Consider the following 27,455-nt stretch of genomic DNA (forward strand, 5'->3'; position numbering starts at 1 on the left):
CTGTCTGTCTCTCTCACACACATAAGTTTAGATTAGACATAGGATAAGGGTATTAACAATCTCACCATACTATGCGTTCATTAATCCTCATCTGGAGCTCTGTGTTCAGTTCAGATTTTAACAGGTATACTAACTGAAGAATAATGGTGAGTCCAGAAGTGACCCTATGAGGACCAGCTGAAGGAACTAGAAAGGCTTAACTAGAAAGGAGACCTCTCTAGACCCTTCGGTTATTACAAGTCCTTAGTAATTTGACTATTCTAAACAGATTGATTTTAATAGTTTTCAATAATTTAATAGCAAGTGCTTTCAGGCTCAGCCTATTTATTGGTATTCAGTTCTCTGTTTTTTAAAAGGGAGGTTTCACTTTAAGCTAAACAAGAAAAAAATTTCTAAAAGCCATTTTGGAAAAAAGTTTGAATATTACATTGAAGCTACATAGAGCTACTGCTTCCAATCATCTGATCACTTCCGATGGGTTGATAATGTTAGATACAACCTCTTTATCAGCAATGCACTAGCGTCCCAGAGCACTATTTTCCATATTCAGCCAAACCTCTTTTTGCATAGATACATGTGTAAAAACAGAACATTCATAGAGAGGGCAGAGTGCCATCAAAGGTAATTATAGAGACAGTAAAGTTATTTTATGCCAGGAAAAATATAATGCTGGCTGTCTCATGGACCTTCAGCACCTGATTTCAAAAGGATCATACCGATAGAAAATAAAATTTAGCATGGTGGACCGTTCTACAGGATATATTTGTAAGTATACGATTCCATAAAATAGTTGATGACTACAATAATGTTGGCTCGATGTAAATGACTAGTGGATGTTTACTTTAACAGCAGGACCGCTGGAAGTGTTAGCTTTCTTCTAAGGAAAACAAACTGCCAAACACATGTTTGCCTGGCCTAGGCTTTCTATAATTAAAAAATACTTATAGTCACACATGTATAAATGAAGCTTCTAAATTGGGCAGTAAAAGAAATATTACTGGCTTAGAGTAAGGAACACTCTCATTTTATGTGTTTTTTGGATGTGATGTACATGTTTAGATGAAGATATTTAACAAAATCAGGTATCTCAGAATTGTTTGCTTCAAACATCATACGTTATCAAATAATTAGTTCCAACACTGGATTAGCTGTGCTGACTCCATGTATGGATTGTTGTAAGGTTTACATGAGATATCGTCAATTTTGATTTTACAGAATTTCTTCATTCCTTAATGTTATGCCTAACCACAACTACGCACAAATTACTTGCTTTTTGAAAAGCAAGAATTCTATGTACTGTGGCAAACAAAACCTCACTAAAATGTAAACTGCTCTAGGTTTTTCTAAATTCTATGGGATATTCTATATCATAAAATAAACACATTTAAATGCAGAGATTATATTGAACAGAATGAATTTATCACCCGTCAGGATAATAAAAACATTTAAATATGTGAAAAGGTGAAAATGAAGACAATTAATTTATTTTCGTATTGTTTTGAGAAAGATTTCATTTAAATGCTAGCTAAAGCTTGGATTGTTCTGGCATAATATATATCCAACTCAATTCATCATTAAAGCATTTATAAACCACTCTAAAAATTAGATTATATAGATGAAATGTATGCTTTCTTTAAAATAATCAAGAGAAAACATTGGAGTCAAAATCATTTTGAAAACCTAACTAAATACTATGCTTAGAGTGTAAAAGACCATACTAGTCTTACCAAGAGGATATTGAAAATTTTTTAAAGATAAGCAAATTAATGTATATTGTTAACATAAGATAAACAAAAAAAAATATTTAAAGAAAACCTAATGGAAAATACAAATAAAAAGTATAGGAATTTTTACAATATCAATGTATGAAATTAATAAAGTTCTAGATAAGGAGTTAAAAATAAGGATAATCATAATCTAGCACTTACAAAGTGAAAAAATTATTTACTTAAAATATAAGCAAGGTATTTATAGAAATATTTTGTGAAATATGCATTCTCCAGGAAGCACACAATAATTTTTTGCTTTTGTTATTTATCTTATTTTTAGGTCAATGGAATTTTTCCACATACCATACTACTAACATGAGAAAAAAATGATTGTTGTTGATTTGAAGCTTGGTGAGTTTCTCCAATTTAAATCATTTCTATTTCATATCCATTTAGGTCATTCTTTCACAGGAACTCTCTTTTTGCCAAAACAGAATTTTAGTTCTATGGGATACTTGAGGATAATTTTTATTTTTACCAGTAAATGACAAGGTATTCTCTAATTCCAAGTAAGTTTATTAATTTACATTTTTTTTGGAATCACCAAAATTATTTCTTCAAAGTTCTCAATTATAAATATGAAAAGGTTTCACCCTGTCACTCTAAATTTTGGTAGTAACAAACTGTAGATGCAGGTCTCTTACTTAATGGTACATACTGTCGAAAGCAGGATTGCAGATATTTCTTCTTAAACCACTAGCTGTTCTTGGAAATTCTTTGTCTTCAGACTGAATTTTATTTTCTTCATTTTGTCAGACAAAATTCTTCTCTAATTTTAGAGGCATGAGAATTTTAATTTCTATTTCTTCATCTACTTTCCATCTTCCAAAATTAGTTTAAAAGATTTCGTTGTTTTTTTGTCTCCCTGTTTAATCTCTACTCTTCTTCATGTTAAGTTAAAATTAACTATAATTTTAGCAGTGTTTTGGCTAAAAGAACCAATAAGCTCAAGGCAGCCAATCTGTTCTATTATCAGAAGCTGGGTAACCTGTTTGTGAATTTATCTCTTGGTTTCAATGTAGAAGGCGTTATGAGGATATGGAGAATGTTCTGTGGTATTTCAGCAAAGGAGTAGTGCACAGTGATAGCAAATCCACCAGTAATCAAAAGAGGGAGGTGCAGTGGACATTTGGTTTCTGAGATCTTAGAAGATGAGCAGTAAGTCTCCAGCAGGTGAGCAGGGACATGGTGCGCAGGGACTCCTATACTGGGACAGCCCCCAACAAACTCCAGCTCTTAATGGACTAGAAAACCAAAGAACTTTGTAAAACAAAACTGCTTTGTGATCTATTTATTTTATGCATAATACACCTCTTACATAATTCTGTCACCAGATATTTTATTTACTTTGGATGTTTTTATATCATTATATTCTATTGGTATTCTATAAGTTAATCAATTTGTGAATGACCTAGAATACTAAACAACATATAAACAACTACTTACACAGGATTATCAAATAGTATTTGAACATAACACTTCAGCGAATTTATAGTCTATTAGGAGTAGAAAAGTCAGAAATATAAATAACATTATTTTCATACATTTATATCACACTCTTTTTCCAAAGGTCACCCAACTAATGAGCGCCTGGGGCCAGAGAACCTCTGAATCAGACACGTAGCTGAATTCAGGGCTGCTACTAGTCTATTCAGAGTCTTTGTTGGAATTTTAAAAGATAGCCTTTCCACCACATGGATGAATGGATGAAGCCCCACATGGAGGCCCATAGCTTGACCTCTCCTCTCCGCCAGACCAGGCATCTCCATAGAGGAGAAATCTGCCTAATTGTAAGGGTTAGCTCTGCTGGTCTGTCCTCTCTGAGCTCCTCTGGTCAAACAAATCCTTCCCAGCCGCCCCGTCACTTCAACAGGACACACTTGCCCCAAAGTGTCTGCCCTGAGGTAGCAGACCAGCTAGTTCTAAAGCTGGAACCCAGCTGCTAATATAATGTGTGAAAATTGAAATCTAGGAACACAGCAGCAAACAAATGAAAAGAAGGAAGAGTTGCAGGAAGTATGCTAACACATTGAAGAATGAATAAGGTTAATTGGAAAACTTACAAGGTCTGAGCTGAAATTCAAAAAGAGGAAGGAATGCAGTCCGATAGATGTGTGTTTCCTGCGCATACAAAAGAGCTTAGGAAATATTTCCTGAGTGACAGAGTGCAAGAAGCTGAAAGAAGGTCAGATTAACTGGAACAGAAAGTTTTTGCATATAAGCATTTTTCTAATCTTTACAATTCCATTTTAGGGAAAAGGAAATTAAAAATCTAAAAGTTTACTTAGTGTGTGCAAGGTCATACAGCTAATAAAACCCCGAACTCAGGCACATGTTTATTTGCCTCCAGAACCAGAATTATTTTAATATACCCAGTCACCGGTCAGGAGCTGTGGGAACCCCCTAAACTCTAATGCATCTGGAAATCACTTTACCTTTGCCATGCTTCTGACCCCAGTGAGTGTTGAATACTAAGACAGTTCTATCTTTACCGAACAGTTCCATTAAAGCTCTTTAAAAATACATACTAACTTGTAAATAGACATGAATTGTACCTTTTCTTAATTTGTTTAAGTTTATTTATTTATTTTGAGTGAGAGACAGACAAGGAGTGCACACAAACAGGATAGGGGCAGAGAGAGAGAGAGAGAGAGAGAGAGAGAGAGAGAATCCCAAGCAGGCTCCACACCATCAGCACAGAGCCCAGTGCAGGGCTTGAACTCACAAACTTGAGAGTCGGTTGCTTAACTGACTGCGCCACACAGGCACCCCTAGACATGAATTTAGTTACAGAAATCACTAATGTGCACACATAGCTCTAATACACCAAATGAAGAGACAAAGAGATATAAAAAATTATTAAATGTAGTAGATAGGGAGAGGTCAATGACGAGCAGAAGACAGTGATGACTAATTACCCTGACACAGGATGGAAGGAACTTCTTTACCATCCTCCTACTTAGAAGAAGAGAAGCAAAGAGTCACTGGGTAACCTACATCATAGAAGTGATTACAGAGATGAAGAATCTTACTTTTCATTCAGGGCCCAATTATGAAAAAGATCAGTTATTAACAGCCAATGTAAGAGATTTCTTAGCCTCAATGATTTCAGTATTAATCATCTTCAGTCAGATTTATCTTTCTATAAAAAAAAAACTCTTGTTTTCAACACAGCTATTATTTACAGACCTTAGTGAATTATTACTACAACAAAATAGAGCTCAACATTTAAGGCTATCCAGAATCTAACAGCACACACAGATATATCCTTATAATCAACTCTCTTTTTTGCTTGAACTAGTTTGAATCTATATTTACAATCAAAAGTGTCCCAACTTTGTTTTTGTTTTTTTTCCTGTAGATCTACTTAGCTACCTTGTCCCTTGTTCCTCCTTACAGTAGAGAGACCCATACAGAAAATGAAGTCCATCAACCCACAACACCCGTAAATTCCTATCGCCAAAACTGCAAATATACTTAGATCTATGCCCGCTCCAATGACAAGAAAACAGTAATTTCTTCCTCTAGTTCTTTAATGTTGTCGCCCACAATCTGAATTCTGGTTCCTTTTTTTTCCTTTTTCAGAAACCTGAAAATCTATTGATTTTCCTCCTTTCGGCTGTCTGCAACTTTTTTCCACGGACACCATTTGCCAATCTCAGGGCATGTCAGCCACATTGGAGACTTTATAAACTATACTCCTAGAGATGTGCAGGCCAGAATGGCCAAACAGCATAGTCCTGCTTCTCTGTCTCTGTTATAATACTCGGTCAGTGGCTTTCATCAGAAGGAAAGGAAGAAAGGGAGATAGGGAGGGAAAAAGGAAGGGATGGAGGGAGGGAGAAGGAGAGAGGAAGTATAAGTAGCCCTATATTTGTCCAGGTCTCCATTTCTTCTTGCTTTTTCTCCCCTCTTGCTGCTGCCCTCCCTGTTCTGCCAAAAGCCTTCTCACCAAGGTTCTTGATAACCTTCTTGTTAGCAAATCGATGGATAGTTTTCAGTCCTTTGTTCTCTTCATCTCTTCCCAGCTCTTAACACTCAATTGGCCAGGCTTTGCTTTTTGATAACTCATTCTTTGGTGTCTTGGTACCACATTACCCTGATTATCCTCCTACAGGCTCCCTTTTTCAGTCTGTCTCTGAGTCACCTGTCTTGGGAAATCTGTTTTTCTCAGTACATACTCTCTTCTTGGGCCACCTTGTTTTTTCTTTTGGCTCCTATGTGTTTTGTAAAAACTACCACCTCTACCTTGGGGTCAAATCTTTCACCTGAACTTGTTTCCTTTCTTTCTCCCACCTTCCATATCCAGTACATCAAGTTCTGGTAGTTCCTCCTCTACCCCATCTAAAATCTATCCCCTTCCCTCCATCTCTACTGCCACCTTCCTAATTTAAGCCTATAATATCCTCACCTGCACTCCTGCAGGCACCCCTTAACTAGTCTTCTGCATTCCGCCTCTGCACCATTACAATCAATTCTACTCACAGAACCAATTTCAAATGTTAACTTGTCAAATATTTTAAAACCTTCAATGATTTTCTAGTGTCTTACTATGAAACTGATGGTGTGTATGACCTAACATGTCCAGCTTCTGCCTATCTTCCAACTTTATCTCTCATCACTTTCTTGTGGCAACAAGCATTTTTGAATGTGATTATTGGTCCAATCTCAACTCTCTAGCCTTTTCCCTCAACCTTCTCCCTGCCAAATTCTATATTCAAGTAATGACTACATTCATTTCCTCAATTAGGACATAACCCATTGCCCAAGCTTCCCCATCCCCTCCACTCAGCACATTCCTGCACATCCTGTAGGTTCCAGCTCAGCTATTAGTTTACTGGAATGTCGTCTCTAACCACCACCAAGGCTGGTTAGCTTCTCCTCCTGTGTGTACTCATGGGCTCCTGGACTTCCTGTCTCAAAGTCCCCATCACATGGATTTTAAGTGCTTGCTAGTGAGGACAGGAAGAGGAAAAGGCAGGATCTTTGCACATAATAAATGTTCAGCAGATGTTTCGAAGGAGTCAATAAAGATTGATATAAGAACTCACTGTTATCCTTAATAATTCATTGTATGTAAGTGTGCATATGTTTAGCAAAATATCTCCAGCTCTCATTATAAATTGTAGATTTAATTATTCTTAAAGTTTTGAGTTGTTTTTCAAAGTCCCAAGTCGAAAACCTTCTATGACATACATTGTTATATAAAGCCTGGGCTGAGTACAGGCTGAGTACTGGGCTGAGTACCTGAATTTTAAAGCCAAGGTCACACTGCTGAGAGTGGGGAAAACCAGGTAAGCAACCCCCCTCTCAGAATTCACCCCTAAGGAGTCTTGTTTTTTTTAACCTTTTACACTATTTTATGTGGCTAATGACAAAAAAAAGCTCAAATTCTTATTTAATAGATTGAGAGCTCTTTCTAAAACTAAGAATTATCCAAAAAAGGGAAGATGTGGGAGTTGACTTTGTTGTTAGTGGGCCCTAAATGGGAAGCTCTTTCTCAGTGAGCTGCATTTTTTTTAACACCATTATGATGAATAAGTGGCCCAGATGGGTTCTAAAGTCACAACTCTAAGAACCTATATTCCTAAAAAATATTTATGAGATGAGTTTTTTTGTTCTCCTCTCTTCTCTCTGCCCCTGCCAGTGACTGTATTCCATTAATTTCAGAAATCCATGCTTATTTTTTCATGATTTATAATTTTGGGTATTCCTGAGACATTGACTCTAGCATATAATTATTTTAAATGACTAAATTATACTAAGTATATTTCTGTATTGCTTTAGAAAAATGAGCAGGCGGACTTGTTGGATTTGCAAGCCTTGCAGAGATGAATCTCAGAGGCTCCCGTCAAAGTAAGTAGCATTTAAATTCTATGGCCACCATAATGCATATTTACCACATGATAAATAGGTGTACATTCACTCAACTGCTAATTTAATATATTTTGTTCAGAATGTAGAATTTGCATTTACACATGAGTAATTTCACCAGAAGAGCAATCATGTATTACACTAAGGTTTCATTTTCATTAGTTATGGTTTACACTTGAGAATTAAGCAAGTTTAATGTTTCTACAGTGTCTATTATGAATAAATACTGAGACTTTTTCTAACATTTTATATTGTTTATGTTAAAATGAGATTCTTTATCCAAAATATTGTTTTCATGATTCAAACCCTCCATCTACAAAGTGTCAGAAACCTCATGTCCAGTTGGAAGAAGTGAGACCGGGGAGGTAACCAAATGCTTACCAAGCTCCTGAGGCTCTTGGATATTTTGCCAAAAGAAAAAATGTAGCTATTTGGATGGGAACGGTGACTGTTGAAATAAAAAGCAGAATGCCTCAGGAGGGTAACAAACCATTTGATTGGATTTTCCACCTCAGGGTTCCCAGGAGTTTAACCAGAGTGCCTAACTTTAGTCCACGTGGAATACTCAGTCGTAGCCACATCTCCCTTGCTAGGTCAGAGCTCCTGGCATGCATGCTCCACCCCCTAGTACCTAAATGTCCAAAAACACTTAAAAGCATTTGTGTGAGGTGGGGAGGAGGCTGCAGTGGTAGGTGGAAGAGACAATAAGGCCCAAAGCTCAGCATTTTAAACAACCAGGTGAAGCTACTACACTGAACAGGCACGTGCAAAGAGGAAGATGAAACAGGTTAATTTGGGAATAGCTTCCTTCTCTTCTGCTGGTGACTCCCATCGAGTATCACCATCTGGGCTCACATGTCTTTCTACTTGCCTTGCAGACCCCCCACCCCCATCAGGGAAGGGAGAGACCAAGGAAAGAGAATTCACGTTCCTGGCAAGGCTGGTAGATAACAGTCACTTGCTAGGTGCTTTACTTTCACGAACTACTTTAATTTTCCAGATAGATAGCTTTGAGAAATAGATATTATCCCCATTTTATAGATAATAAAGCAGGGCCTCAAAGATTTGAGGTAAAACCAAAATTTATTAAATGCAGCACTGGAATTAGAATTTAGGACTGTCAGATTCCAAACACTCTCCATTCTTGTTTCCATAATGACATGAGGTCTCAGAATACTCCCTGTTTTTTATTAAGAAATCCAGGTAGGTGAGGGGACAGAGGTGTTTAGAATTATTAGCATACAGACAGCTGAATAGCCATGGGACAGCATGAAGTTTGTGAGATACTCAGAAAAAATTACAAGCCAAATGGGATTAAGCCAAAACCAAATTTCATTTTCACAGTTTTTTAAGTTTATTTATTTTGACAGAGAGAGAGCACATGGGAGAAGCAGAGAGAGAGAGAGGGGGAGAGAGAGAAAGAGAGAGAGAGAGAGAGAGAGAGAGAGAATCCCAAGTAGCCTCCACACTAGGATAGTGCAGAGCCTGATGGAGGCTCAAACTCATGAACCATGAGATCATGACCTAAACCAAAATTAAGAGTTGGTCACTTAACCAACTGAGCCACCCAGGCACCCCTCATTGCATAATTTTAACACCAACCATAACCATTCCAATCATGGTCTATCTCCCTAAATCTCATGAATCTTAGAGGCAGAAGAATTCTCTAGCCAACAAAGTACCAACACTTTATTTTAAGCTAAGCCAAGACAATGATGGCCTCTTCACTCATGTTGTAAATTTTATTTTTTCCTATATAATGAGAATGGGTGGGACAGAGAGGCATGCCACATACCTTACCTAGCACTTACCATTTTACTGGATGGAAAAGGTTACTTGAGGTTACTGTTTTTAAAGTTCTTAATAACAGAAAAGAACAGTGAGTCAGATACCATTTCATGAAAATTTTTTTTTTTAAGCAATCTTTACAGCAGTATACTGTTAAGCCTCAGTGCTGATGCACATAGTCCGTCTAAAACTGGCAAGAGCCATCTGAATTTGCAGAAAACAAAAGATACTTGACCTTTTTAAGATCTTGATATTTTTCCATGTTCTAGGTCATTTTTTAACCTCTTTAATCTTCCTTCATTGTGTCAAGTACCTACTAATGCCGATGGCTGTTCCCTCAAAACCAATTATTGAGCAAACTATACCAAAAGTAGCCAATGGAAAGGGTTTGCTTGTATCTAGAGCTATCTGATTATATGATGTTATTGAAAACTGGAAAATTAAGAGTGAACCATTGTAAACTGAAACAATCATAAACTAAATGGCAGTGAACACAATGATTATTTTAAAGGAGAGAAAATAAAATGATTTATATGTAAGAATACAGTCACTTGCCAATTCACCTCACAAAGCCCAGAAAAAATGAACAGAAATGAAGCTTCAAACCCATATCTTTCACAGATATTCTTGAAATTGTAAATGGTTTCTTATACTGTTTATTTACATATTATTTGCAGTACTAAAAATTCAAACCTTCAACACGTAAACAAAATTATAGCAAATAATAGAGAAAATACCTACATAAAGTAGATATAGAGTTAATAACTTTATTCTATGAATGCATGCAAAGAAGCTTTGTGGATGAATCCAAGATGTGAAGAGTCTAAATGGCAAACACATTGCTGGTGACAGCAGCACACAATACAAACCCAAATGCAATTTGGCAACTTACACCAAGAACCTTAAAAATGTGCATTTTTGACCCACTTTAATTCTACTTCTGTGAACTCCCTCAACAATTACCTTATTTGATCATAGCAAGCCTTAATCACAAGTTTTTATGCTAAAAAGTGAGAAATAATCAAAATGCTCATTGAGAATATGTAAACTATAGAATGCTCCCTTGTGGAATACTCAACACTCCTCGGTGACTAGCAGTGATTATAAATCTATAATTATAAGTTATAACATAATAAGTGGTTATTAAGACAATTGTGATGACATATAAAAAGCTTATTAAAAATAATATATACATATATATGTACACACTCACAAAGTATGCACACACACAAACACACACGCAGAGTATGGCTACTTCTTGGTTAAAACACACTAACACACACATAACAAAAACACCAAAAAGAAATCAAAAATATTAATAGTAGTAATTCAGGAATAGGTAAATTACAGGACTAAGGGTGCTATAGATCATCATCTTGTAAAAATTTATCATATTTTCAAATTTACATTACTTTCATAATTTTGTTTAATTTTAACAATTTGGAAAGTAAAAATAAAATGTAAAAGATCACAGAAAGATAAATTTCCTTTTAAAATCACATACAAATATGGGGCGCCTGGGTGGCTCAGTCGGTTAAGCATCTGACTTCAGCTCAGGTCACGATCTCAGAGTTCATGGGTTAGAGCCCCACATCGGGCTCTGTGCTGACAGCTCAGAGCCTGGAGCCTTCTTGGGATTCTGTGTCTCCCTCTCTCTCTCTACCCTTCCCCCACTCATGCTCTGTCTCTCTGTGTCTCTCAAAAATAAATAAACATTGAAAAATTAAAAAAAAACACATACAAATAGAGTATAGCTATATTGTGGCATTATTTTCAGGATCATATATTTCTATTTAATTCAGCAAAACCTTGAGAATATGTTGATGCAATGACCACCTTTTGTTTCTTTTCAAAGCATTACTTTGGAGGAAGTGTTACAGTGGGCCCAGTCTTTTGAAAAGTTGATGGCTACGAAATGTGAGTATGATGTATATGTTTGAATAACCAGTTTCATTCCTAAGAGAAAAAAGTGGCCCTAGGTGATGAACGTATGCAGCTCTTCTCACAGCCTTCAGAATGGCAGCTGCCCCAGTCACAAAAAGAAACCCTGAAAATAGTTTGTCGTGTCAACCACTATTATTTTCTTTGCTGTTAATTAAAACAAGATTAGTCACTGTGAATAGTCTTCACAAGTGTATGTGTAAAATCCCTTGGAAAATATGTCTAAATTGTAACACATACTGAAATATACTGTCTTATCATAGCTTTCTAAAGTTAGAATTTTAGAAAACTCAAAAATTTGCTGCTCTTAGTGCCTTCAAAAGTAAGAATAAATTTTGAGTCTTGATGTTCTAAAACTCCCCAGAGTTAGTTTTCAACTTTATCAGTGTCTGATTTCAGTGGGACTTTATATAAGTCTACATATAGTTGTATATAAGCATCAACATTCAGACGGTATAAATGAAAGCTAACAACAATGGATATTAGGGACACAGAGTCATAGGCTCAATGCAAGAAATGAGAAGCATTTGTATTCATGGGAGCAGTCAACTGTATTTGGGTACAAAATTGGGAAGTTGTAGAAAATGATAAATATCAGAAGACAGGTACAGGAAAAAATATTGTAAGTACTCAAAGAAAATTCTTTTTTTTTAAATGTTTATTTTTCTTTGAGAGAGAGACCGAGTGCTAATGGGGGTGGGGCAGAGAGAGAAGGAGACACAGAATCCAAAGCAGGCTCCAGGCTCCAAGCTGTCAGCACAGAGCCCGATGCGGGGCTCGAACCCACAAACCGTGAGATCATGACCCGAGCCAAAGTTAGACACTCAACTGACTGAGCCACCCAGGCGCCCCATCAAAGAAAATTCTCTTGTTTGCTGAATTTGCTATTTTTTAATGGAGTTTGTTCCCATCAAATGGTTGTTAATTTTTGTCTATACATCTCTTTTTATTTGAGATTCCTTATTAGCTTCTGTGTGAATATTTCATCTGTTTATACCTATTGACTATGGAAGGGGACTTAGCTATGCTACTTGATGGTTCAATTGATGAGATATGCAGGTGGTAACTCTGGGTAAAGTACTTCCTGTTACTCCTGGGGGTGACCATGCTTCTGGGGCACTTCCTGCTCTCTCTGCACAAGGGCCCCTCTTGATATGGAGACAACTATCACTGTCTGACCCAGAGGGCAATTAGGGGAGGTGTAGACCCCTGGCTCCTCCTACAGGAACACCTTCATCAGATATTCTAGCAATTACTTCATGGCCCCTCCATAGCACCTGCAGATTTGGATCACTACCTGAACTCCCACCTATCATAACAGGCCTTTCCAATAAGCATTTGAGACCATGATTTACTTGTGAACCCTGCCTTTTACTTTTCAAGTATTCCTCATAGCTTGTGATCCAAGTTGCCAGCATGTGAATTTTTAAAAATATATTTTTTGCAGGGTGCCTGGATGGCTCAGTAGGTTAAGCTTTGGACTTTGGGTCAGGTCATGATCTTGCGGTTTGTGAGTTCGAGCCCTGCATTGGGCTCTGTGCTGACAGCTCAGAGCCTGGAGTCTGCTTCAGATTCTGTGTCTCCCTCTCTCTCTGCTCCTCCCCTGTGCGCTCTCTCTCTCTCTCTCTCTCAAAAATAAATAAACATTATATATACATATACGTATGTGTGTGTATATATATATGTCAATTTTAGAACAATGGGATGAGAGGAAGAGACAAAGGCATATGTTTAGTCAGCTATATTGATTGATCCACTGCTAAAGAATTTGGATTTCAGTCTCAACTCCCGGTAATTCCTGTTTTGCCATATTGCAGGTTAATCTCTCTCTTGAAGTCACAAATTCTCCATCTGTAACATGAGAATAATATCACCCATATTTTCAGCATTATTGTTCAGGTTAGACATAAAACACCTAGCTTAATGGCTGAGCAGGTTAGGCACACAATAATTGGTAGTTCTTTTTATTAGTAACAAGGTGCATGTCTCTGAATACCATTCCTTTTTCTCTGAGGCTTACCAAGAAGTTCAAAATCCCTATCTTGGCATTCAAGACTCTCTACACCCAAACTCAGTGCACTTTTCACGATTTAGCCACAGCTCTGCCCCTTCATATAACACACCTGTCGGCCAGGGTGACCGTTGTTCCATTGGCTACACCGGCAACACACCTGTTCCAGGCTTCCCCCGCTAAGTCCTGTCTACTCTGTTATCCACACATCTTGGGTAGTAAAATTCAACTTCCACCTTTTCCATGAAACTTCTTAGAAATACTTGCCTTCTCTCTTCCATTAGTATCATTATTTATTCTTCTTCTTAGTACAGCTATTTGGTGTATTGGGTCTTTTTCCGCACTTTCTCAGTAGATCTTAAATTCCCTGAGAGCACAGATCAAGACGCATTCACCTTTCATCTCCCGTCCCAGAGACTAAAAATAATGTGCTTTGTATCTAATGGGCATCCAATAAGTGTTCAATGAGTAAATACAAGACAAATACTAGTAAGAAAATATCAAAATGTATTAAGCCACATTATGTAAAAGTTTCTGTGCCAGTTCTGGAGCTCTCATAGACAAAGTAAATAAAGTTAATTGTTCGGTAATGATCTCAAAGGAGAGCCTAGCTAGAACTAGGTACTTTGACATCTAGTGTCATGAAAATAAGCAAAGTTTACAGAAAAGATGAGGACAGGAAGATAGCATACTGCTTTTTATAAAAACCAGCAAAAGCAGGATAAGAATCTTAAGAGCAATCTAATTACTGTGAAATTCATGTAAAAATTTAATAATCACATAATAAAAAAGATGATAAAACAATTCATTCTATGGACCATCCAATCAGAAAGATAAAACTAAAAAAACAGACATTAAATGCCAGAAAATAAAGTGTGTTTACATTAACCAAGGACACTGGTAAAATGTGTTCTCTAGCTAAGATATGTAGATGCCTCTTTTTACATAGATTAAAAGACTGTCTCTAAGAACATGTAGTCAGAAACCCACTTAGGAAGGAAATGTATTAAGTGTAGTCCCAATAGATGAACAGGAATTGGTTTAACCCATGTTTGCTGGACAGTCATTAAGTAATAGTCATCACAACACTGAATTAAATCAACTTCTTCATGGGGAGAGAGGATCCAAGAAAAGCATCAGTTTAGGGCAGAACCCTGGTAAAATTAAGACCTTAGTTAGAAATTAAGAACTCTAGGGGCGCCTGGGTGGCTCAGTCAGTTAAGCGTCTGACTTCAGCTCAGGCCATGATCTCGCGGTCCGTGAGCCCCAGCCCCGCGTCGGGCTCTGTGCTGACAGCTCAGAGCCTGGAGCCTGTTTCAGATTCTGTGTCTCCCTCTCTCTCTGACCCTCCCCCGTTCATGCTCTGTTTCTCTCTGTCTCAAAAATAAATAAACATTAAAAAAAAAACATTTAAAAAAAAAGAAATTAAGAACTCTAGTAATCTAGATATTGTTTAATGATACATTAATTGGCAAACAAGTTAATTTTTTAAAAACAGTACGTGTGCTCAATATCCATTTAGTAAATCTTAAGCACTTAGGTACCAGGCAATGTGCTCGAAAAAAACAAAATTCCCTGTGCCCATCTACCACATGAAATAACACAGAAAAAAAGGTAGATTTTTTTTTTTTTTTATCAAAGACTGAAAATCTCCCAGAAGAGAACAGGGAAGCCTGCTATTTATAGCACATTGGGGTAAAGTAGAAAATGGTGATGGAAACAACTTCTAGGAACAGCCCGAATGGCATTTTAAAGGCAAGGCAAATACATATTTTTTTAATTTTTTTAATTTTATTTTTTTTTAATTTACATCCAAATTAGTTAGCATATATACACACTTTTTAAAAATAATGGCATTTGGCAAATTTTTCACTAAAGACTGATTGTCAGGGTTTGGTTTGCTTTCCTTTTTGGTTTTTGCTTCCAGAGTAAAAATGGTTTTATGAAGCTATATCTTTCCCTTGAAGAGTCTATTGTTACATTCAACAAGCAGAAGGAAGCTCTAAATCCAGAAAGAAAAACATACACCCACCTTTCTTTGACATAAAATTACTTGCAAGGTCCAGTTAGGACAGCCTCATAGAAGACCAGCATCTAAAATACGTACGACTTGTGATAGTAAAATGTGTCCTTGTGAAGTGCCCTATGTAAAAGGCTGAGAATCTTGAGGGCTCAAAAAACTGCCAAGAGCAAACTGCTTTGAGTTTTAGCATACATTATGGAGTGTGATCTCTGAGCAATTAAGTATTTATGGAGTTCCTACTATGTATGACAGAAGGACAGTGGAAGTGCTTTCTTTTTTTTATTATTTAAATTTTTTTAAGTGTTCATTTATTTTGAGTGAGAGAGAGAGAGACAGAGCATGAGTGGGGTAGGGGTAGAGAGAGAGGGGAGACACAGAATCTGAAGCAGACTCCAGGCCTTGAGCTATCAGCACAGAGCCCAATGTGGGGCTTGAACCCAAGAGCTTTAAGATCATGACCTGCACCAAAGTAGCCACTTAACCGATTGAGCCACCCAGGCACCCTGGGAAGTGCTTTCATGAAGGCACAGATAAGGATAGATAAAATATATGTGCACCATATATTTGTGAATCACTGTAACAAAGGGAGACTAGAAATACAGGTCACCTAGCACAAACCTACTATGTATGGGCTCAAAGGTGAAGATAGATGAGAAGGAATGGCAGGTCTTTGGGAAAAGCTTCTCACAAGAGGCAAATTTGAGCTGGAACTTGATTCAGACTGTTGTAAAATGATGAGGAGGTGTGACTGGCAGTATGTTAAAGACAGTCAACTATTTTAGAAGTAAGTCCAGGGGCGCCTGGGTGGCTCAGTCGGTTGAGCGTCCGACTTCGGCTCAGGTCACGATCTTGCGGTCCGTGAGTTCGAGCCCCGCATCAGGCTCTGGGCTGATGGCCCAGAGCCTGGAGCCTGCTTCCGATTCTGTGTCTCCCTCTCTCTCTGCCCCTCCCCTGTTCATGCTCTGTCTCTCTCTGTCTCAAAAATAAATAAATGTTAAAAAAAAATTAAAAAAAAAAAAAAAAAAAAAAAAAGAAGTAAGTCCAATATAGATAAAAGCTTCTTTGAAGGAAGAGATACAGTATGTAGGATTCTTCAGGATTTAGTGTAAAAAAAATGGTCTTATTAAAAAATCTCCATAATGAATTAAGCAGAAATTTCCAAGTCTACAGATGATAAAAAGTCCTCCAAGTTTCCAAACACCCGAGTTTTTAGGAAGGAGTTACATTATTTGCAAATGGACATAAAAGTAGTAAGTTATTTAATGGGTCAGAAAAAAAATTTGTCAGACCTGTTGACAAAAGTATCTGAGAATCACAAAATTTGTTTTCTTAAATTATATTGACCCAAAATAGACACTGTGCCTCAAACATCATCAGAATGTTGGGCATCACCAAGATGAATAATAGAAAGAAAACCCTGTGAATATATCTGCTAACTAAACCTAGTAGAAATCTGTAGTTCTGATGGCTAAATCTGGTAGAACTAGAAAAGATACAGAAATATGCTTTTGCAATGACAAGGGGACCAACAATCACCTAAAACCCAATGGCTCTACAAACTGGAAAGAGTCAAGAGTGAAAAATAATCAAATCAAAATTTTGACTAATCAGTTTTCCTTTTAAATGACAAAATGACAAATGGTACCAGACATTAAAATGACAAAAAATGGTACCAGAAAAAACAATACATATGCGTATCTGCTAAACCTCAAAAGGTGAGGGTAGAGGCTGCTCATTCATATTTGAGTAAACTATGTTTAATATAAATTAAAAGAAATCACTAAAACTGCAACTAACTTCTTTGGATGATTCATTCAATGCTTCCAAGTGTCTGGCAATCCTACCAAGCGCTGAGACAGAGGTGAAAAAGACCTGTAAGGTCATTGTGCTCAGCTCATGTGCTCCCTCTAGAGGGAGGAGATAGAAAAACAAGCAAATAAATTAATTAAAACATTCATTCCAGTAAATGTTAAATGCTTTGAACAAAATAAAAACCAAGTGGTATAACAAAGAAAGGCAAGTATGAGAGGGTAGTTCAATTGGATAATTAGAGGAGAACTGTCAGGAGGCACAAAATTTGAGCCAATTGCTGAATGATGAGAAGTATCATCAAGCTGATGAGCCGTCAGGCTGGGATCTGGGGGGCACAGTGGCCCACACAAAGGAAAGCCATGTTCAAAAGACCCTGAGATGTGACTGAGGTTAGTGTCTTCAAATAACTAAAGAAGTTCAACATGACAAGAGTATAGAGCCTTATTGGCCACATGAGTGGCTTTAAACTGAAGAATAACAAGAGTCAATGTATCCTCCGGTTCTCTTCTGAAAAAAAGAAGCAGAAAGACCAGTTGGAAGGCTATTGAAATAAACCACATAAGACCAGAAGTCGGTGGGGAAGACAAAGCCAAGAGTACTTAATATATAAACTCTAATCAAAGCCATGGGACTATGAGATTACTTAGCAGGAGAGTTCAGAGAGAGGAGAGGAGAGATCCAGAGATGGAGCTTAGGTGGACACTAATATTTCTAAATCCAGAGAAGAGGAAGAGTCAGCAAAGGAAATGGAAAAAGATCATCAGGTGAGTTAAGGGTGACCAAAACAGTACATCATCATGAAAGGCCAAAAAGAGCATGTTTCAGGAAGGGAGCTGTGAACTGTGGTCAGAGACTGCTGAGAAGTCAGGTAATATGATGAAAGAGCAGTGACCATTGGATATGGCAATATGAAAGTCAATGGTGCCTTGGGAGGAACAGTTGCAGAGGCATGGGGATGGATAGGACAAGAGGAAGCAAGGCCGAGGATATAGGGGATTATTTACATAAGTTTTGAGATGAAGGTCAACAGAGAAAAGAGTAGCAGCTAGAAAGAGTCATGAGGTCAATATTGGAAATATAGACAACAGACCTTGTTGATTTTATTTGGGAAATACAGCAGCATCATTGTGGATGATGGCAACCATCAGAGAGGAAGAAAGTGATGACGGGGAAGACAGTGGAGACAATTTTAAGAGCAACAGAGAAATGCAAAGCCATGGAGAAAGCATAATTAGGTAGAAGACAAAAAGAGAACTGTTTGGACATTGTTTTCCTATCAGAAGGAAAGTTAGAAAGGACATGTACCAGTAGAGGTAAGTCGGTTGATTTGGTAGAGAGAAAATGAGGGAATCTCTGCGTGAATAAATCAGTGTTCTCAGTGAAGACTGAGGCAAGGTCATCAGCAGAGAGCTGAGGAGAGATGTGCTGGGACCTTAAAAAGAAAGAAGAGGGGCGCCTGGGTGGCTCAGTCGGTTGAGTGTCCGACTTCAGCTCAGGTCATGATCTCACAGTCTGTGAGATCGAGCCCTGCATCGGGCTCTGTGCTGACAGCTCAGAGCCTGGAGCCTGCTTCAGATTCTGTCTCCCTCTCTCTGCCCCTCCCCTGCTCATGCTCTGTCTCTGTCTCAAAAAATAAATAAAAACATTTAAAAAAGATATGAAATAGCTTCTGGAGAGTTAAAGAACCAATTTAAAAATTGTAGCTATATAAGTTGTCCCTCACATGAGTTTACTCTATAGATGGGGTGCTCAGAATAACTTTAATTAGCAGACAAACTTAGTATTCACAGTACAATCAATGGTATAGTACCATGAGCAACATAGATAGATGTGTTCTTGAGAGATATTTTATCTATAAACCAAGATACCATGGAAGGGTGGTAGGATGACTGGGTCATGTTGAGTGCCCACTTAAAATCTGCAGAGATGATTTCAAGTGCGAAAGCCCAGTTACATATTTTTCTATGGCCTCTTCAGTTTGCTCCAGACCAGACATAGAGTTCAGCCATTCTAAATAAGCAGGTGTTCTGAGTCACAGGGTTGGCATCACTATTAATTTTGGTCAAAATCAACCTTCAGTGTATGGTGTACTTTCCTCCCTTTCTCAGTTACCACAACCACCTGCCAACAGCCTCGGAAACGCCAGGTTGGATACTATGGGATTATTTTACTGCTAAAGGCAATGAAGACTGCTCTGACTTACACTGGCCGGTGCATCCTCATCCTCACACAAAGCAGGCATTAGAAGCTACTAATGGATATTGCTGTCCCATCACGTACATCCTGATCTCTAAGGCAGAGCCCCTCCTTCAGCTCACTTCCTCTGTGACAGATTCTGTACTGCTCACTGTGCATCGACAGCCTCCTACACTATCACTTATTCTACCCTCTGCTAACCACTGCTGTTGCCATGGCTCCCGTCAGCAGCCCTCACATTCCCTGCACGGCCAGGCCACAGCCCCTTCCCTCGGTACTGTTTCTCTTCTCTAACTTCTCATGCACTTGTTCACCTTGCAGGAAGAAAAACAAAACAACAAAACCTGGCCTTTTATAGACACCACTGTTCAATTAGTGCATGTTTGTCTCCCTGTCCAAAAAAAAAAAAAAAAAGTAACAACATGCCAGGTATAATCCTCTGGTCCTTGGTGCTTCCTGGATACTAACAATTAGGGCACGCTTCTTCACTTTTCAAAACGTATGGAGATTCACTTGAAAACAGAAGCACGAGGAATCCGAAAGCCTGAACTGACCTTTTTTAGTCAGTACCTGCTGTCCATCAGGCAGTGCATAGGCACTGGGCATAGGAAGGTGGAACTGGGGTCCTAGTCATCAAAGTGTTTGCCTGTGAGTAGGAGAGTAATCAAAGTAAATTAGTAGATACAACACACTGTGGTATAGGGTGAGAGGGAACTATCATTAAAATAACGGTAGACTAGGTGCTATTTGTCAACTGACAGGAAGCACTTACCTAGTTGGGGAGGAGGAGGTTGTTCCAGAGAAATTTTTCCAGAAACAGATATTTAACCTGAGTCTTAGATCCTAGTACAAAGCCTACCACACAGGAGGGAACTGCATATACAACAGCGTGGCGGTCGCACACTGCTTGGCCAGGAGCAAGGCTCAAACAAAGACTGTTTCCAGAAGTGACAAGGGAAGAGGATAGAGAGGTAGGGAGCACTGTATCCTAATGGGTCCTGTAGCCACTGCTAAAGTCCGGCTTTTTTTTTTTTTAATTAGGGCAATGGGAAAAGGTTGAAAGGTTATAAATAAAGGGTTGTGGCCAGATTTTTGCCTTAGAGATTTTTCTCTGATAAAAGTGCAAAACAGATTGAAAGCAGGTCAGGTAGATGAACTGAGGCTTTTTCAGATTAGGTGGCTTACAAATATTTCTCAAAAATCATTAAAAAATAATCTGTAAAAAGAGAACAGAAGATAACATAATAAGTATAACAGATAGCTTCTTTAATATACAAAGAAGTCTGAAAAATTCCAAAAAGACTAACAATGCAAAAAAAAAAAAAAATTCCAAAAGATTTGAAATTCAGTAGGAAAGAAAAAATGTTGAGGCATTAATATTTTAAAAGTGCAAGCTAAACAGTTACAAGTCATTGGTTTTACCCCATCAGATTGGAAAGGATGGAGTAAGCAGACACTTTCACACCGCTGTTAGTAATGAGAACTAATGAAATCTTTCCAAAAGCAATTTTACAAAAGATATCAAGAGTTTCCAAAAACATTACATCCAATAATCTAGGAATTCCACTCTTTTAAATTCATTACAAGAAAATTATTACTGATGCAAAGATTTACACACCAAATATTCAATGTAAAATAATTTATAACAAAAAATGGGAAACAATATAAATATTCAACAATAGTAGGGTAGCCTAATATAATATAGAGTTGTCTTGCAATGGACTACTATGTGACCCTTGAAAATAAAAAGGAGAAAATGTTTCTGGGGCACATTTCAGGGCAGCTCAGTCGGTTAAGCATCCGACTTCGGCTCAGGTCATGATCTCACGGTTCATGGGTTCGAGCTCCACGACTGGATCTGTGTTGACAGCTCAGAGCCTGGAGCCTGCTTCAGATTCTGTGTCTCCCCCTCTCTCTGCCCCTCCCCCACTCTCGCGTGCGCTCGCTCTCTCTCAAAAATAAATATTAAAAAAAAATTTTATAAAAACTGTTTCTACATATTAAGTATGAAAGAGTGACACAGAATTGCTTTCACATTATAATGCCAGTAATTTGCATGTGTATCTGTGTTTTTATAGACAAATGAATTCTAGTTAGATAGAAAGTTAAACATTAACAAAGGACTGAAAGAATAAAGAAAATATATCAAATCGTCAACAATCATTATCTTTTTTAGAGGTTCTCTGTATTTAAAAACGACTTATAGTACTTTAAGTTACATTTATAAGGAGAAAAATCATAAAGGATTAATATCACAGAAGCCAAACTAGAGAAACTCAATAAAGTAGATTTACTTTCAAACTTCAGGAAGAAGCTAGTACAGTTATGGAATTTATTATCCCAAGTGGTACAGATTGAAAATAAACTAGATGTAAAATCGTTTTAGGCACATTTCTGATGAAAGACTGCTGCATAGCACGATTTTAGGATTTATTTCATGGTGTAAGCTTTTTCCCCTTGCAGAAAACAATCCTGGAACAGATGGGCCACTGCTCTGACTCGGCCAAGAGGAATGCCACATTTCCCTTCCACATCAAGAAACTGACATGTGTCACCTTGTGTGTCATAGAAAATACTAATTTCCACGACTGGTTTAAAAAAAAAAAAAAAACAAGCTACAGAGTCCCAAAAGCATCACTCTCATTCTTAAGGGAAAAGCATACACTATGTATGACATAAACCTACTTTTTCCATCCTCTCAACTTAATGAGCAATTCTGTTGTTTATCTTTATTCACTCTGTGCCAACAGAGTCACTGTCTCTTTAATGCTCAGGAAGGAGAATCATTTACAACTTCAGAATGGGCTACTTTGGGCTACGTGGCCTAATTTGGAAAAGGCTTTTCCACCTTTAAATTCACTTGTTGTATGAGTCATTAGAAGTTCTAAATTGAGCAATTCAGTTCCAACTTTAATAATTACTCAGATTCCTGGAACACTGTTATACAAATGCGCTTTCAGCTGCTTGCCTTGGTTAACTTATAAAAATTCTGTAAAACACACCAGCCATGTGAGTTTACTTATTCTACACACCAGAATGTTACGTGAAATATCAGATAAGTTCAAATGGTCCACGTCTGCTTTCAGGTCCAGGTCAGGTTATGATGCAGTAAAACACGACATTAAAATCCCACTAATTTATTTATAAGAAACATTCATTTCTTGTTTGCGCCACACAGTGACTGAGTTCAGCTCCGCCTCCATTCTATGTCCTCATTCTGGCCTTCCGGCAAAAGAAGCAGGTCTTTTCCAGAATGTACTTTTTGCATGACCGTTTGAAAGCTCAACAGCAGGCCACCTGCTTGAAACTTCTGCTTAAAGCCTTTTGCTTACACCTGCGTATGGCAATTTGCATGTATTTCATTGGGTAAAACAAATCCAATGGGCAAGGCCGATATAAATGGGACATAAAAGTATAATCCTCCTATGAGAATGGCAGGGAGTAACTAAGATCAATACTACAATCTACCATATTATCAAATATCTATATAAAATACAAATTGCAAAACATGGATGGCCTCATTAGCAAAGGACTTGAGTATATGGAGAATTGTTGAGTCATTTGGCCAGCCCGAAAAGATCCTTCCTCCACTTGCAATCAGGAGAGAAATTAGAGAAGACCATACAGATGCCGGCAGGTTCTGAAATGAGAATCTCTAAATATTTTACTATACATTTAAGCTAAACATAAACACAAATTCAGAATACTATAACACAGACTCTAATATTGGTTTCCAAGTCATCTCCCTAGTCCCCACTCACCCATGCACTCACCCATCCGAGTACCTGGCACCTATCATTCCAGGATCTACAGATTTTATCTGGTATCTCATTTTTTCCCTGTTCCATAGCTCATTTCTTTATTTTAGGACTTATTTTCTGTCCCTAATGAGGTATGCTCTCAAAATTCTACTAAGTACAAAGTACTAAGTACAATATCCAGACTTTAAGCCAGCTTTAAGTCTGGCTTATTAAGCCAGAAATACCTTTCTGTTTTGATTTGTTTTTTGTTGTCGTTGTTGTTGTTGTTTTGTTTTGTTTGTTTTTGGTTTGCCTTTCCATTCAGCTGTTTCTCCAACAGGAGCTCCAACTGCTACAGGTATTGGTTCTGACCTCAGCTTTCTGTGTCTGTGATGAGGCAAGGCACATCTTAAAGTTAGTTTGGTGTGAAAATAAACTTCTTGTTTGAAATCTAAGATAAAATATATTCCCCCATTGGGTAGAAGTATCTAATCCATATTACTTCCTATGTTACAGTTTTATACACGCTCTACCCCCATTTCATCTGTCCTCTCAACTCAAGTGATGTTCCTTTCAAACCCTTTCCCACTCAATGTCATGGAGGCTTCACTTACATGATAATAATGAGACATGCTCTAATTTTGTGTATTACTAAAATGGCACACTTCTTGCAGATTACCAGTTTTTCCCAACCCTAATCCTCCTTAGAAGGGATCTGCCTCTATTTGAGTTTATCGCTTGAATAAAAATATCTTAATTGTTATCTTTATTTTTGTATTACTGCCAACAGAGCCAAGTAGAAGCCAAGGAGTCAAGGCTTTCTAGTGCTAGAAAATTCAATCCAATCTCTTACGTGAAGATCCAAGAAAATCTGATTTTACATTGCTATTCCATCTGATTACCATTATTTCTTATAACAGTTAATAATACTGATAACATATTTTTAATCAAAATTCTATATTTGGTCACATATTCAATGTGCCTACACACACATTTCTCTTACTGTCAATTAAAAGTTATGTCGTTCCATCATTTAGAAATTCAATTTCTCAGATATGCCAAGAGACTTCCTAGTCACCAATGAAGTTCTGAGAGTGTTCATCTTCGATACTGAGAGTACTTGGTCCTCCCAAAGATTCATATTAATGTGTCAGATTTGTGAGAGCTTGTCTAACCCTCTTCTTCAAACACTAGCTCCTACAAAATAGAGCCTCAATCAGAAAAGCTCCTTCCACATGCATGTCATTAGCCACTCAGTCCAGAAATGCAATTTAAGACAAAAACTAAGAATAAACATCTCTGGCATCAAATGTCATTTGATGATTGTGCTGCACATACCCATTGTCCTGCTCTTGATTTTGAGATAGTTTCCAACGCCCCATCTGAATTCCATTCTTTGCCTGGTCCTTCATTTCTAGTTTGAAACATAATGTATGAATATAAAGTTGAACTTTTCATCCATCTGTGTTCTCCTGCTCAGATTGGATATTGAGAAACACCCCAGGATGTACAACTTGATCAATTTATTACTCCTACATGACTTGGGTATTTTTCTTCCAACCTTGACCTGCCTGTTGAGATTCTAAACCTTGCTCTGACCCTCCAGTTTGGCTTTGAGGGCTTAGATTTTTTTGTTTCAGTTTCATGATCAGAGCTCTGTCCACTGATGCAACTTAAGTCTTCTTTCTGGGTCCTTGTGACCTCTTCTATCCTAGACCTACCCACATCAGTGGACATTCTCCTGAGTGGCTCAGAATAAAAGAACGAAGGGGTAACCACACCACTGACTGGCATTGTCAAAACATGCTTCAGATTTATAGATCTAAGGTGTGATGCGTGTGTGTGTGTGCATTTGTGTGTATCATTATATAACACTCACTTGTTAAATAATTTGGAGCTTTGATTTAAACTTTAGTTTTAATCTGCATTAAATGTTGTTCAGATTTTTTGATGATTTGACCCCCCAAAATAAACTGATTTCTCCATTACTTTTAGATGGTCCAGTAGTCTATGCAGCATACTTAAAAATGGAGCACAGTGATGAGAATATTAAATTCTGGATGGCATGTGAAACCTATAAGAAAATTGCCTCACGATGGAGCAGAATTTCTAGGGCAAAAAAGCTTTATAAGATTTACATCCGGCCACAGTCCCCTAGAGAGGTAACTACATGACAATGATGGCTAATGGAAATCAGTACATCCCGGGGAAGGACGCTAATATCTGTCAAGCACACATATGCGCCAGGCACTTTATATCCAGTACCTCCTATTATGCTACAAAATCAGTATTGGTAATCTTATTTTACAGATAAGAAGCCCGAGAATCTGAGAAACTAATTACCTTGTTCAGTGTCACATATCAGTTAAGTGAAAGTTAGGATTCAAAGTTAGGCCTGTCTGGCTCCAGAGCCTCTTGTCATTAAATTATCTTCATTCCTTGGAAAGTTTCTCTTTTAAAAAAAGAAGTCCTTGTAAGAAGAATTGACTTTGCTAGAAGGAACTACAGATACCATAAATGGGCGTGGTGACAAGACCAGTAGTGTTGGGAAGAGTCTGCACCACGGCGCCAAAGCTCACTGCTCACCTCAGTTCCAAACCGGCAAACCCAGCAAACATTCACACTGACGCCACCGCCGGTCACTTACAACTGCCTGAAGAAATAACAGCCGTGAGCGAATGACGCGCTAAGACCCCTTCTGGTAGAGAGAGAATAAGGAATGAAAACTCTTGTCAAGGAGATAAGGGTAGGCTATGATACATGAGATGCCTATCACGCAGGACAGGCCTACATTATCCTCTTGTTCCTCAAAACTCTTGTCTGGAAATCACTTGGTTTATTGAAATAACCACTTCTCTCCTTTATTTCTCCACTTCTCTTCACTCTCTTCCCATTTCACGGCATATTCAGTGAACAACATTCATGACTACTAAGATAAACTTTAAAATAGTACCGACTTCCCTTTTCCTTAAAAGAGATATTCATCTCATAAACTTCCTTGTTTGTAGACTCCACTAACAGACCACTTGCATCTGCTTAAGTAAGCAATGGTTACTGAGATTTCCCTGGTCTTGGGCTTTTTTGTTTTGTCTTGTTTTTTCAAACTGGGATATGGAGGTGGGTGTTTAGTTTAAAAAAAAAAAAAAAAGCAAAGTTTGTCTCTTATAAGTCGTTTTAGATACCTATGAAACTTGAGACAAAATTACCCTATTCCACTAAGGGAAAAAAAAAAAAAAAAAGGAGAGTGGGGAATAAATTAAACCTTTCCATTATAGTTTCTGTCTTCAATTATACCTACTTATGCTGTATGTGTAATTTCACTTTTCAGATTAACATTGACAGTTCAACAAGAGAGACTATCATCAGGAATATTCGAGAACCCACTCAAACGTGTTTTGAAGAGGCTCAAAAGATAGTGTATATGCACATGGAAAGGGACTCGTATCCCAGGTTTCTAAAGTCAGAAATGTACCAGAACCTTTTGAAGACTATTCAGCCCAACAATTCCTAACTACTACTCAAAAGTTTAAATTGAAGATGGTGTATTGAAAGTACTGGCTTTGTTTTTTTAATTCTCACACACACACACACACACACACACACACACACACACACAATCAGAAGTAGAATAGGAATGAAATAGAAAAAAAAACCTATAAATTAATTTCTTCTAATTCTCAAAAAAAAAAAAAAAAAAAAAAAACAGATCCCCAAAGGGATGGGGTCCAGAACAGTTACAATATGAATAACATAATTTATGGCATGCCTATGTAGCTCAGTTAACATATGAGGAGAAGGAAGGTCTTCATTACACCAATATTAGAAAGTTTTTACTGTAGTAGTCAACAAATGGATGTTTTCTTATTAATAAAATTTTGCTCGCATAATGCATAGACCAGTTCTTTAGAAATTGTAGCTATATGAGTTGCCTCTGGCATGAGTGCACTCCATAGATGAAGTGTTTGTATTAACTACTCAGTAGACAAACTTGGTATTTGAAGACAGTCAATGGTATAATATTATGAGCAATATAAAAAGATGTGTTCTTGAGAGATATTTTATCTGTAAAATTTTTCTACTATTATACTCAAACTAAATATAATATATAACAAATATCTTCTACATGTGAAAAAATCATGGTGATTGTAAGCTATTAAGAACGCATAAAATACTTCATTTATTCTTATATTGATATAAAAGTAGAAAATTTGGTTCCTATATTTTAAGAATTGTCCTCACAATGTGAATTTATAATGGTCCTGGTAATCAATAAATCCAAATATAATCTAAAAACTTTTAAA

The 27,455-nt window shown here is 37.4% G+C and overlaps 1 protein-coding gene across 2 annotated transcripts; it reads left to right on the forward strand.

The window, feature by feature from the left end:
• The first annotated feature begins 545 nt into the window (after positions 1–545).
• Positions 546–27,455, forward strand: RGS13 (regulator of G protein signaling 13). Of its 2 annotated transcripts, XM_019465610.2 has the most exons (7): positions 546–765; positions 2,050–2,120; positions 5,355–5,538; positions 7,557–7,625; positions 11,287–11,348; positions 25,150–25,316; positions 26,483–27,455. In XM_019465610.2, exons 3-7 carry the CDS (start codon positions 5,477–5,479, stop codon positions 26,663–26,665), a joined length of 543 nt encoding a protein of 180 aa, XP_019321155.2. In that variant the 5' UTR covers positions 546–765; positions 2,050–2,120; positions 5,355–5,476; the 3' UTR covers positions 26,666–27,455. The 2 variants fall into 2 exon arrangements, with proteins under 2 accessions (XP_019321155.2, XP_019321156.2); XM_019465611.2 differs by lacking the exon at positions 5,355–5,538 and having other exon boundaries at positions 550–765.

This window comes from Panthera pardus, unplaced genomic scaffold, assembly GCF_024362965.1.
Source record: "Panthera pardus isolate Hobbes unplaced genomic scaffold, ASM2436296v1 HiC_scaffold_21, whole genome shotgun sequence".
NCBI lineage: Eukaryota > Metazoa > Chordata > Mammalia > Carnivora > Felidae > Panthera > Panthera pardus.

What these genes read in the sequence shown, in the direction of transcription:
- RGS13 (XM_019465610.2), top strand. Translation starts at nt 5,477, where the DNA reads ATGTGCAGGCCAGAATGGCCAAACAGCATAGTCCTGCTTCTCTGTCTC. An exon ending in TGTCTCTGTTATAATACTCG is followed by an intron (nt 5,539 to 7,556) that starts GTCAGTGGCTTT and finishes GTATTGCTTTAG; the next exon opens with AAAAATGAGCAGGCGGACTT. An exon ending in TCTCAGAGGCTCCCGTCAAA is followed by an intron (nt 7,626 to 11,286) that starts GTAAGTAGCATT and finishes TTCTTTTCAAAG; the next exon opens with CATTACTTTGGAGGAAGTGT.